At 46.4% G+C, this 13,851-nt stretch overlaps 1 protein-coding gene across 1 annotated transcript in view; it reads left to right on the forward strand.

The window, feature by feature from the left end:
* B4GALT4 (beta-1,4-galactosyltransferase 4) overlaps positions 1 to 13,851 on the forward strand; it is a 36,503-nt gene that overhangs the window by 12,920 nt on the left and 9,732 nt on the right. Inside the window, exons 2-4 of the mRNA XM_036243241.1 lie at positions 1,098 to 1,481; positions 4,710 to 4,942; positions 9,533 to 9,720. Of these exons, the coding sequence (XP_036099134.1) occupies positions 1,232 to 1,481; positions 4,710 to 4,942; positions 9,533 to 9,720 (671 nt within the window). The 5' untranslated portion in view covers positions 1,098 to 1,231. The remainder of the gene's footprint in view (positions 1 to 1,097; positions 1,482 to 4,709; positions 4,943 to 9,532; positions 9,721 to 13,851) is intronic.

The following is a 13,851-nucleotide window of genomic DNA, read 5'->3' on the forward strand; positions in this document are numbered from 1 at the left end:
GAGAGGTGTGGTTTTGGCAATGCAGGCAGCATGTCCGGGGTATTGCTTCTCACCAGGTAGCCTTCATCACTGTAGTGTTCTCACCATGGTCCAGGTGGTCCCTCAGCTATGTCCCTCAGAAACTGGATTTTTGTCAGTAACTGAGAACATAGCCACCTCTCAGATGAGTTCAAACTTAAGTATGAAATCGGCATGGTATCTTATCAAGTGACAGTGAGAAATACAGTTATAATGGTGGTTCTAGCCACCTCCAGTGTGTCTGCCTGTTGGCCATCCCTCATCTCTAGTTACTTAAAGAAAGTCATATAACAATATAACAATATTAACCACTTAGTGGGAGCTTCTTGTGTATCAGGAGGTGGGCTAACACTTGATGCATAAATACATTAGGGCACCCAGTCCCACCGTAACCTCTCTGGGTAAGTGTTATATTGATCCCCATTTTATAGACCAGAAGACCAGGTTTCATGGCCAATATGTGGTGGAACTGTGGATTCTGTCTGGATCAAAACCTCTGACTGTAACCATTTTAACTGTTATTCTACAGATGATTGACCTCCTGTGTTGACATTCTCTTAGTTTCTTGCCTCTCCCCACCTATTGGGGTGTGTCCCATGCCCGTGCCTCATTGTGAAATCCTTCGTTTTTCATCCGGTTGTTGAGGAACACATTGTTCTAGCTCTCACAGAGAAGAGCTTCTGTCTTGTTCTCCGTAACAAGATTTTGCATGTTGTAAGCTTTCTCTTAAAGCTGTGCCAGGAAGAGGACCCTTAGGGCTGTATTTTAGGCTCTGCCCAGCTCAGAACCAAGGAGGCATCCACAGTCTCTGCTTTCTCCTCCCAAGCAGCACCTGGGCATGGCTTTTCTCTGGGTGAAGGACAGCCCGAGAGAGGGCCCAGGGAGAACTCCCGCGATGTAGAGATGGTCGGAACCTTCTTCCTCTCAAATCTCTGAGTTTATGACCTCTGAACCCTAGCTGGAGAACTCCCATGACTGTTAGTCAAGTTCCGCTGGGGATAGGTTTTCAGTTTGTGCTGACGGGAATCATTTCAGGGTAGGATGTCCATCTGAAACATGCCTTTGTGATCACCTTGTAGAGATTGCTGGAGCAGAACGACGAGCAGAAGCAGGCGCTGCGTCTTCAGCTGTCATCGAGTGTGTAGTCCGACTGGGAAAGGGGAACAGGGAGCTTCCCGCCCGCAGTGAGGCCGAGTGACACATCGCAGGAGACATGGGCTTCCACACAACTTTCTACCTTTCCTACAAACTGCGGCTCCTGTTGCTTTTCACTTTATGCCTGACAGTGGTCGGGTGGGCCACCAGCAGCTACTTCATGGGTCCTATTCAAGAGACCCCGAAAGCAAAGGATTTCATTACTAATTTCAAAGAGGCCATGTTTTGGGGGAAGAAAAATACTCCGAGTAACAAAGCCTCTGTGAAAACAGTCCTGGAGAGCTGCCCTCCTGTCTCTCCACACCTCAGTAAGTATTTTCTTTATCACAAGGGCTACATCAGCGTTTTCATTCTATACATTACAGAAAAGTACAACGGCCAGGAGTGTACAGGTCAGTGAAGTTCCACGAAATGAGCAGACCTGTGCGGCCAGCATGCAGGTGAAGAAATGCTTAGTTAACACCCTGCCTTCGAGATGCGAACACCATCCACAGATTTTTCTCCTGTTTTTGAACTTTGCATAGAAGACATATGCTGTGTACACTTTTGTGCCTGACTTCCATTGTTCAACGTTAGGTTTATGAGCTGTGTCCGTATGGCTGATGGGGAGTCTTCCACTATGTGAACATACCCAATTTTATTATCCGGCTGCGAAAGTGCCAGCAGCATATGTCAATAGGCATAATTTAGCTCACAAATCTGAGGTGGGCTTGGGGGCGGTGGGTGTAGGCTGGTGGCCCTGCTCCACATGTCTCTCATCCTCCTGGGACCAAAAGGCTAGCCTGGGTGCATTCCTGTCCCGGCATCTGCAGACCACACATGGATAAATTCGGCCACATTCAAGCCTCCACTGTGTATCATCTGTTAGCATCCTCATGGCCAAAAGTCTGGAGTTGAGGGACAGGACTGAGTCTGTCCTTCAGTGTTGTGTTTAGTGTTTATTTCTTAAATATGTTGTTTGTTTTGATTCACCTTTGATGTCTTTCACTTTAAACGAGCAGTAGATTGGTATTAGTGAACCCGTGTGAGAGAAAAACTCCACTGCGATATTGTGCATAACCCACCAAGGTTCTAGTCAACCTCTGATTCTTCTGCACATTCAAGTGCTCCTGGTTTGCCAGGCACTCCTCTGAGCCTGCATATCGTTCCCTTTATCCCGAACGTCGTTCCTCAATTCATGTGCCCGGCGGATTCCTGTTTATTCATCAAAAGTCTAGTTTAGATCATGTCTCTCCCCGAAAGGTTTCTGAGACTGCCCCAGAGTTAGTCTTATGTTCCTGTGTCTGCCTGTATTTCTGCTGTTGTACCCACCACAGTGTGTGTTCTGTGTTTGCCTTTCTGCCCCAGGGCCTAGCGTGCGGGCAGGATGAGGGCAGGGTGAGCCTTGCGGTCTGTAGGGTCCAGGGTTCCTCACTTGTCCCGCAGAGGTGGCTCTCCGGGCACACTAAATGGACTCTCTCTGGGACGGCCTGGGGCTCTTGGGAGGCTTTTTGCCCTTAACTTGACAAAAACCCGCAGCCCCGCTTTCCCCACGGAATCACGGCCTCGTACCGTGTTCATACGGGCACGCTGCTTCTCTTTACCTAGTCACGGAGAAGCCAGATGGCATTCTGCTTGTGTGAGGGAATTATTTTGCTCACAAATTACACAAGTTGCGATAGAAAAATGAGTTATTGAAATGCAAATCTGAGGGGATTATCCTCCTTGTTTAGAATCCTCACAACATATTTAAGTAATAACTGTGTTTATAAAAATAAATGTGCAGCTCTGGCTGGTTTGGCTCAGCTGTTAGAGCATCGGCCCATGGACCAGAGTCGTGGGTTCGATTCCGGTCAAGGGCACGTTCCTTGGTTGTGGTTTGATCCCTGGCCCTGGTTGGGGTCATGAGGGAGGCAACCAATGGCTGTGTCTCTCTCACATTGATGTTTATCTCTCTGTCTCTCCCTCCTTCCCTCCCTCCCCCTCTATCTGAGAATCAATGGAAAAATATCCTCAGGTGAGGATAAAAAAAAAAAAAAGACATGCAGTGACACAAACCTGAGCAAGGACCTGGAGTGTGAGGGAGACATAATTAGTGGTAGATGAAGATGGGCCAGAAGGAACAAAACTTGAGAGGATGTCATGAGGGTGGCAGGGAGACTGAGAGAGGACATGGAAGCAGGTACTAGAAGGTTAGGGCCGTAAAAAGTCATGGCACTGAGAACGTGAGCAAGGGGACTGGTTTATATCAGACCTCTTACATGAGGCTCTTTCAGGGGCCAAGAACAGAGGCACGGTAGGTTAACGTGGATGATGGAGTTTATTAACAGGCTGCTCAGGAAGCCATCTCAGCAGCCACACCACCATCCCCTCCCAGCAGCTGCTCCAGTAGCTTGCCTCGCACGTGATTCCGTTTCTGGTGTTTGCTCCTAGGGCATCGCTGCCTTGCCGACTATGCCTCCCATGCAGAGCCTTCAGGAAAGGCTCTTTCTCGAAGGCCCGTTACTCTGTCTAGGTGGCTGCAAACAGTTATTTGTCCTTGGTGCTGCTTGGCAGAGTCTTAACTACTTCATGGGTGCCAGAGCCTGGTCTCAGCAGCCATGGCCAGGCTAGGGGTGGCCACCTGGAGCCAGGCACCGTGACACACATAGGCAGGGCCTGCAGTTGCTTTGCATGGAAGAGGATAGCACAATTCGCAAGCCACTTGAGATTTTACAGCCTGAGCAGTGTGTGTGGCGTTGTAACGAAGTGTGGCTCAGTTCCCTAACTGAGCTCTGCCTCCTTTCTTACCGGTCAGTATTCCCTGTTAATTCAGATCCAGGAGGAAGGTCAGTGGCTTCAGCCTGAACTTCAAAGCCTTGCATGAGATGGGTTATCTTGGACGGCTCTGGGGTTTCATGCAACCGGGCTGCGTCCAGACTCACAGAGCAAATGCTCTGTCGGGGATATCTGCCACCCCGATATCCCCATGTTGCACAGTTCTGGCTGTGTTGCACATACCTGTTATCGCTGGGTTAGGGAGCGAGGCTATTTTCTACTTCCTTGTGCTGTTTCACCATCAGGGAGCTAGGATAGCCCCTAAGAGCTCAGGGAAGAAGTGGGGAAGGGGCCTTGTCCATGAGCTTGAGTCCATGGATTGCTCTTGATTTTTTAAAAGGCTTCACCCTCCTTTGGAATTTTAAGGAGGAAAAGCAGATAGAGCACATTTGAGGTGTGTCTAGTCCTGACCTCTGCTTTCGTCAGGGTCATCAGGAGAGAACACATTTCTAATTCACTGGTGAATCACAGAGCCGAAGTTGGTTATCCGACCACAAGGGAATGCTCTTACATGTTATTTTCTTGCTTTTGTAGCCAGTAACCTGAGTCACATGGTTCTGTGGTTGTAGTTTATGACCAAATGAAGCTTCAAAGTAGTAGTAATAATAGCAGCTAGCACTCATATGGTGCTCACTGGGTGCCAGGTAATGTTCTGAGTGCTTACATGTGTACTAGCCCATGCCAGCCTGCCAACACTGGATGAGATAGCCATTGTTTCCTGTGTCCTGTTTTCATTGTAGGAGGCCAGGACAAGCTCATTTTCAAACCAGATCTCACGCTGGAAGACGTGCAGGCAGAAAACCCCAAAGTGCACAGAGGCCGGTATCGCCCTGAGGAATGTAAGGCCTCACAGCGCGTCGCCATCCTCATTCCACACCGCAACAGAGAGAGGCACCTGACGTACCTGCTAGAGCACCTCCATCCCTTCTTGCAGAGACAACAGCTGGAATATGGCATCTATGTCATCCACCAGGTGAGTGTGCCGACAGGCCTGGGCTCTGCCTCAGATTCCCCTCTCTCTGAGGGACTTGGCCCTGTGTCGGTCTTGGTTAAAAGGAGCATCAGACTATTGTCAAAGGAGAGATCTCTTATGTTGTTCATCCTTGAAAGGAGCGCAGGAAATTCTTGACCCAGAGTGTGGAGTAGTGGGACCAAGGGCTGGGGAATTTTACTGCCCCTTAAATGAACCTCTGGAGGAAGCCTGTTTTGTTGTGAGCCCTGCGGTGGGAGCCAGTGGCTGCTCTACGGTTTCCGCCTGAGTCTGCCTCACCTTTCCCTCTGCATTTGCCATGCACTGTGTAGTATGTTGGCATTGTTCTGCATTTGTCAGCGTGGCTACTCACTGGGATCTAGACAGAGGATTTGACAGCCTGCTGTGTTAATAGCCCTGGGGTTCTGTAACCCTCTCCACCATTCTGCCTTTAACTTTGCCACTATTTATTATGTAAAACATGTTCAGTTTTCACTTTATTTTTTTTATTATTATTACTTTTTTAAAATCCTTACCTGAGGATATTTTTCTATTTATGTTCAGATAGAGTGGGAGGGAGAGAGAGGGAGAGAGAGAGAGAAAGAGAAACATCAATGTGAGAGAGAACAACTGGTTGCCTCCCACACAACCCCTGACCAGGGCCAGGGACGAACCGCAACCAAGGTACGTGCCCTTGGCCGAATCGAACCTGAGACTCGTTGGTCTGCTGGCCGATGGTCTGCTGGCCGATGCTCTGCCGCTGGGCCAAACCAGCCAGGGCTGTTTTCACTTTCTTGATTTACTTATCTGGCTTCCAGAAGCATGATTTAGTAGGAACACAGTAAGTGTAAGTGTTAGATGCTTTTGAAGAATTTAGCTCTCAGTGGAGTGGGTAATTAAAGATGCCTTTATTTGGTATTAATATTTATTGAAAGAAAAATAAGGCATCAACTTGAATATCTGTGTCTAGCTTTTCAAAATTGCCCTGGGCCATCCAAATGATTTCCCCTCAAATCCTTACAAATGCTAAAAATGCAAGCAAAATCATTAGTTACATCCTTACTATTGGTTATAACAAGTAATACTGTATTTGTTTTATGAAAACTTTTGACACATCAGAGTATATAACTTTACAATGTATATTTTATAATCAGTTGGGGATCTTGAAAATTAATATGTCTGTATAATACATTTATGCCTATTACTTTAGTATTTGAAATAAAATTTTACTATTGTTAAATTTTATAATTATGTTTACTTTTATTTATTATTATTATTTTTTAAATGGGAACAGGAGAATGTGGCCCAATGCTCAGGGGTGGCTATACCATTAGATTGCTATCTTTTTTTTTGTTTGTTTCTTTATTGATGTTAGAGAGAGAGAGAGAAAGAGAGAGCAAGAGAGAAATAGAAACATCAATGAGAGAGAACATCAACTGGCCACCTCCTGCATGTCCCCTCCCCCCCCCCCCCCCCCCCGGGGATTTAGCCCACATCCTGGGCATGTGTCCTAATCGGGAATCAAACCAGCAACCTCCTGGTGCGTGGGTCAACCACTGAGCCACACTGACTAGACTTAGCTATTTTTTTTTTTATCCTCACTGGAGGATATTTTTTGCATTTATCTTCAGATAGAGTAGAAGGGAGAGAGGGAGGAAGAGAGAGAGAGACGCATTGACTGGTTGCCCCCCACACAACCCCAACCAGGGCCGGGGACAAATGGCAACCAAGGCACATGCCCTTAGCAGGAACCGAACCCGGGACTCTCCAGTCCGTGGGCCGACGCTCTAACCGCTGAGACAAACCGGCCAGGGCCAGACTTAGCTATTTTTAAGTGTACAGTTCAGAAGTGTTAAGTATATTCACACTGTGCACTCAATCTCTAGAACCTTTTCATCTTGCAAAAATGAGAATCTGTAAATGACAATTTCCCATTTCAAGGTATGTTTTTTATTTTTAATTAAAAACATTTTTTTTATCTTTATTGTTGAATATATTACAGATGTTCCTCCTTTTTCCCCTATTGACCCCCTCCTCCCCACTCCCGTCCCCTTCCTGCCTTTCCCCACACTGTTGTTTGTGTCCGTTGGTTATGTGTATATGCATATAAGTTCTTTTCTTCCCACTCCCAACCCCCCTTCCCTTTGAGGTTTGTTAGTTTAGCAACCAATTTTTACTTAATCCCTTCACCTTTTTCACCCATTCCCCCAACCCTCCTCCCATCTGGCAAACAACAAAATGTTCTCTGTATCTATGAGAATGTTTCTGTTCTGCCTGTTCATTTTGTTTGTAGATTCAGTTGTCGATAGATATGTGTTCATTGCCACTTTGTTCATCTTTTTAATCTTTTTCTTTAGGAAAACCCTTCAACATTTCATATAATAATGGTTTGGTGGTGATGAACTCCCTTAGCTTTTCCTTGTCTGGAAAACTCTTTATATGGCCATCGATTTTAAATGACAGCTTTGCAGGATAGAGTAATCTTGGTTGTAGGTTCTTGCTTTTCATCACTCTGAATATTTCTTGCCACTCCCTTCTGGCCTGCAAAGTTTCTTTTGAGAAATCAGCTGATAGTCTTATGTGAACTCCCTTGTAGGTAACTAACTGCTTTTCTCTTGCTGCTTTTAAGATTCTCTCTTTGTCCTGAACCTTTTGCATTATGATGATGATGTGTCTTGGTGTGGGCTCTTGGGGTTCATCTTGTTTGGGACTCTCTGTGCTTCCTGGACTTGTATGTCTGTTTCCTTCATCAAGTTAGGGAAGTTTTCTGCCATTATTGTTTCAAACAGGTTTTCGATTTCTTGTTCTCTCTCTTCTCCTTCTGGCACCCTCAAGATGTGAATGTTGGCACACTTGAAGTTGTCCCAGAGGCTCCTTACACTATCCTCATTTTTTTGGATTCTTTTATCTTTTTGCTGTTCTGATTGGGTATTTTTTGCTTCCTTATATTCCAAATCGATGGTTTGCTTCCTGGCTTTATCTACTCTACTCTTTTTTTTTTTTTATCCTCACCTGAGGACATCTTTTCCATTTTTTGTTCAGGTAGAGTGGGAGGGAGAGAGAGGAACAGAGAGAGAGAGAGAAACATCGATATGAAAGGAACACATCGAGTGGCTGCCACCCACACGACCGACCAGGGCCGGGGACAAACTGCAACCGAGGTACATGCCCTTAGCGGGAACCGAACCCGGGTCTCTCCGGACCGCAGGCCGACGCTCTAACCGCTGAGCCAAACCGGCCAGGGCTCTACTCTTGAATCTGTGTAAATTATTCTTTATTTCAGTTAGTGTCTCCTTCATTTCTGACTATGCATCTTTCATTTCTGACTGGTCCTTTTTTATGCTCTTGAGGCCCTCGCTAAGTTCACTGAGGTTCTCACTAAGTTCATTGATCATCCTTATAAGCAGTGTTTTGAACTCATCATCTGTTAGCTTGCTTATCTCCATTTCGCTTAGTTCTTTTCCTGGCGTTTTCTTCTGTTCTTTCATTTGGGACCTGTTTCTATGTCTCCTCGTTTTGGCTGCCTCCTTGTGTTTGTTTCTATGTATTACTTAACGAGAGGTATGGGGCTATCTGAGACCAGATGCTGCTTGTTTGAAAGAATTTAGAAAAACCTGAAGCAGGATCCAAGACAGGCCAATCCTATGGTTAAGCAACTGGCAACAGCTTGGGTGGGCCTGAAAATTGGGTGGGGCAGGGCCTCAGGAAATTACCAGGGCAGGGCTACCAGTGTGAGCCAGGTTGCTGGAGTCTTAGATACGGGGGCTATCTGCCTCCCCAGGGAAGGGCTCACCAAAGGAAGAAAGGCCTCTGACAGCACGTCTGTCTAGGAGAAAGCCCCCTCTCCAGCCCTTGCTGGAATGCCAAACAGCTCAGTTCTTCCCTGTATGTCTCTGGTGCCCCTCGAGCTGCCTCCCCTTCAAGCTTAGAGGGAGTGAGTCTGATAAGTCCATGCATGGTCCCTTTAAGAGGAGCTGCCTGGGGCCCCAGCCACCTCAGCCTCCCTGAGCCTCAGTTCCCACTGATTTTTCCGGCCTGAAGTTATGGGGACTTTTCTTCCTGGCACTGGAACCCTGAGCGGGGCACCTGGTGTGGGACGGGGACCCCTCAGTCCTCAGGGAGGACCTTCCCAGCCGAGGTGTCCCTTCTGATTTTTATCCGCCACATGTGGGTGTGGGACCAGCCGGTTGGCCTCCACCCCTCCTACCAGTCTCGATGTGGCTGCTGCTTTAATTCCGTAGTTGTAGGACTTCCATTCAGCTTGATTTCAGGCAGTTCTGAATGATGGCTGTCCTGTAGTTTAGTTGTAACTTTGATGTGGTTGTGGGAGGACGCGATACCATGTTTACCTACGCCGCCGTCTTGACCGGAAGTCTCAAGGTATGTTTTTAATTCTGGAATTTAAGTGAGTATGAAACGTGAAGACACAAGCTGTCTTTCCCTGTGATTGCAGCTCCTGTGGCTTCTTCATGTCAGCAGTGCTGCTGTGCATAGCAGGAGTGGTTCATGCAGCTCCCCTCTGAACCGCAGGGGCACAGCACGAAACCTCGTCTCTCTCCGGAGCTTCTCAACTTTTCCTTTCCCTCTCTGTAGGCTGGAAGTAAAAAGTTTAATCGAGCCAAACTCTTGAATGTGGGCTATCTAGAAGCTATCAAGGATGAAATTTGGGACTGCTTTATATTCCACGATGTGGACCTGGTGCCCGAAAATGACTGGAATCTTTACAAGTGCGAGGCTCAGCCCAAGCATCTGGTGGTGGGCAGGAACAGCACCGGGTACAGGTAAGGCGGCCCTGCTCTTGGCCGGCTGACCTGGTGAAGCTTGCCCTGTTGTCATCAAAGCTGTGTGGGATGCGTGTCCAGAGTGTCTTAGGAAAATGAGAACTAGAAACAGTGGCACATGACATATCACTTCAAGTTCAAAGCAGGAGCCCCGGCCAGTGTGGCTTAGCGATTAGAGCATTGGCCTGTGGACCGAAGGGTTGTGGGTTTGATTGCCAGTCAAGGGCACGTAGCTGGGTTGCAGGTTGGATCCTTGGCCCAGTCAGGGTTGTGCAGGAGGCAACCAATTGATGTGTCTCTTTCACATTGATGTTTCTCCCTCTCCCTCCCTCCCTCCCTCCCTCCTGCCCTACCTTCCACTGTCTCTAGAAATCAAGGGAAAAATATCCTCGGGTGAGGATTAACAACAACAACAACAGAGTTCAAAGCAGGCATTCGAGAAAGTCAGGTTTCTCCTTTTAGGAAAAAGCCCTACAGCAGCCTTGGCAGAGGACTGCCAAAGACAAAAGAGAAAGAACAGGAAAGGGAAATAACCCAGGCGTTGCCACCATGGCCTGCCCAGCACAGTGCTACACCGTGGCACTTTTTTATGCTGTCCCCACTGTGCAGAATTCACGTAACTCACCTGTCTATCCTTGATCCCCCTCTAGGAGGCAACAAAACGTTCCCCCAGTTCAACTTTTAGTCCTCTGTGGTGAGAATGTGACACCTCTTTCCAGCTAGTGGCATCTTTTCAGAGTTCTGAGGGAGGGTGAGGAGGGTGTACCCATTGAGCAGTCCGCTCAGGAGCCAGGACACCCAGGAAAAGTTCCTTCTGAAAGCCACTGTGGGAAGTGCGAGGTACCTGCATGTCTTAGTTCCCCATTTCTTGTGACCCCCCCAGGAGAGGCATATCTGCTGAATAAGGCATACCATATTTTATACCAGCTCCTATTTAAGCACAACAATGGGGAAATAGTGACCAAGAAAATGCTATACAAATGAAACTTTATATTCGCTTATGTGTGTACACTTACCTGTCAGCTTCCCCCAGGTCCTGCCATTCACAGGTGCTCACCATGTCTATGGTGCTTACTGTGCTCGGGGCCCTGAGACCAATTTTAAAAAATATTAATTAATTTTGTTATAGGTGTCCCTTCTTTCCCCCCATTGATAACCTCCTCCCCACTCCTGTCCCACCCCCACCTTCACAGTATTTTTGTCTGTGTCCATTGGTTGTGCATATGTGCATATAAGTTCTTTGGTTTATCTCTTCTTGCCCTCCCTCTGCCCCAACTCTTAGGTTTGTCAGTCTGTTCCCTACTTCCATGTCTCTGGGTCTGTTTTGTTCATCAGCTTATTTTGTTCATTGTATTCCACAAATAAGTGAGATCATATGATATTTGTCCTTCTCTGATTTTGCTTGGCATAGTACTCTCCATGTCCCTCCATGTCATCTCAAAGGGAAAGAGATCTCTCTAACAGCTGCACAGTGTTCCATTGTGTATATGTACCACAGCTTTTTTTATCCACTCATCTACTGATGGGCACTTGGGCTGTTTCCACATCTTAGTGATTGTAAATAAACCTGCTATGAATATAGGGGTACATGTATTCTTTCTGATTGGCGTTTTAGGCTTCTTAGGATATATTCCTAGACATAGAATCACTGAGTCAAATGGCAGTTCAATATTTAATTTTTTGAGGAAATTCTATAGTGTTTTCCATAGTGGCTGCAGCAGTCTGCATTCCCACCAGCAGTGTACTAGAGTCCCCTTGTCTCCACACTCTGGCCAGCACCTGCTGTTTGATGATTTGTTTATGGCAGCCATTCTGACAGGTGTGAAGTGATACCTCATAGTCATTTTAATTTGTGTTTCTCTGACCTTAAGCCAGGAACAGGTATATAGATCAGTGGAACAGAACAGAGAACCCAGAAATTGACCCAAGACATTATGCTCAATTAATATTTGACAAAGGAGGCAAGAGCATACAGTGGAGTAAAGACAGCCTCTTCAATAAATGGTGTTGGGAAAATTGGACAGCTACATGCAAAAAAAATAAAACTAGACCGCCAACTTACACCATGCACAAGAATGAACTCAAAATGGATAAAAGACTTAAATGTCACTCGTGAAACCATAGAAATCCTAGAAGAAAATGTGGGCAGCAAAATCTCAGACATCACAAATAGCAGAATTTTCACAGATACATCGCCTAGGGCAAGAGAAACAAAGGACAAAGTTAATAAATGGGACTACATCAAACTACAAAGCTCCCGTACAGCAAAAGAAACCAGCATCAAAATGGAAAGGGAACCCACTGTATGGGAGAGCATAATTGCCAAAAGTACATCAGATAAGGGGTTAATTTCCAAAATCCATAGAGTACTCATAGAACTCAACAGAAGGAAGGCAAAGAATCCTGAGGCCAATTTGAATGGGCCTGGTGCCTGCCCTCAGAGAGCTCCCTGTTGTGTGCTGGTGTGAGGAGACAGCTATTGCATCAATTTTGCACTTAACTTTTGCAAATTCAACTAATAGCACTTGGTAACGAGTGAGGGAAGTGGGAGGAGAAAAATCTGCGGGGGAAGATGCCATGTGCCTGAATGAGGGCAGGTGTAGGGGGGCCGCAGGGCTGGAGAGTTTCTGGGAGAGAATCCCAGGATTTTTTTCTTTTGGGAAACTTGATCTTTGATTCTGAATCTCATTATCTGGAGGTTTTGTTTTCTGGTCTCTGAGCCACCTCTGTTTGAAGAAAGCAGCATATTATGGCTGGGCACCTTGATATTTTCAGAAGCATGTCAAACCATCTGTTTGCTTCTTGTGTATTAATAAGTTTTCACTATCTACAACACAGAATACCCTGACACAGATGATAACTAAACATCTGTGGTGAGAAGCTACAATCACACAGTGTTTTTTGGAGGTGCAAATAACAGGATTGTTTTAACGATGGGCCTTTTGTTGGAATTCTAGATTTTATCTTTGTGTTAAGCTGGACCACAAGAAACTGAGTTCTTGGGTATTCCTGCTGGGAATTGATTTTGAATAAAACGTTAATGTCTCAAGCATGGATTTCATCAGAGGCTACTCCCTCTCAAAGCAGCCCGTGTGAATCTTGCTGTTTTAACTGGCTGTTGTAACTGGCCAGACATTACTTGTATAACTATCAGAAAGCCTTTGTGTTTTTGAGTAACTGGCAGGTTTTCTTAATGTGAATCTGGGGGTTGAACGTATTCTCTCTTTTCTTCTGGATGCAAGAAGCTCTGAGCCAAATCCGTTGCTTTCTGTTCAAAGTTTAAAAGAATCTTATTTGCAGATCGGAGTTCTGTATTTCCCACTTTAATCGTCTCTTCCGATTTAAGTTTTCCTCTGGTCCTGGTTTGTCATTTTTATATTTTTTGCTTTGTTATATGTACCATGTAAATTGCCTCCTCTGCTGTGGGCAGGGAGAGACATGCATTAGCAATGACACTGCCTCCCTCCCCTTACCTTTGCTACCTTGGGCAGAATCCCTCTCTAGCGGGCAGCTAAGTGACTGCTCCCTGCTGGTAACTGTGTCACTACGCCACAGAACTGAAACCAGCACGTACTTTATTTATTCCTTATCACAACAGTCATACGAATATGATAAGTGCAAAAAATGTTTTTGCTTTACACACATGCAGAGAGAAGGAGTGAAGGTAACTTGCCCCAGCGGTCTCACATTCTGATGATAAAGCTCTGGACCAGCCGGTGGCAAATTTTACTGCCAAGAATTCCTTTGGTACCTGCCTGCTTTCTCCAAGGACTCGGCTGTTATTTTATGACTACCTTTCCCCAATCTTTCAGCCCTTTAAAAAGAAATACAACTGTCCGGGGCCAATGAAATAGTTGTGTGTTTCCAGATCAGAAAAACCTAAAGCAGAGATCAGTAAACACCGAGGCAGATGCTCTCCGGAGGCCCCTGCGGACGGAGCTCTTTAACCTCTCCCTCCGATCGCCCTCCTGCCCTTCCCACGGCGCAAAACCGCTGTCCGGGCGCGGCTCAGACAGCGTGCACTTTTCTCCCTCTTTCCTTTCCCTCATGGACTTCTGGCCACCTAGAGGTCCCCCATTTTTCTACCCATCTGAATCCTCCATTGTGTGGCACCTACTTCCTCAGAACCCT

The sequence above is a fragment of the Molossus molossus genome, unplaced genomic scaffold, assembly GCF_014108415.1.
Source record: "Molossus molossus isolate mMolMol1 unplaced genomic scaffold, mMolMol1.p scaffold_m16_p_5, whole genome shotgun sequence".
In the NCBI taxonomy this organism is placed as follows: Eukaryota; Metazoa; Chordata; class Mammalia; order Chiroptera; family Molossidae; genus Molossus; species Molossus molossus.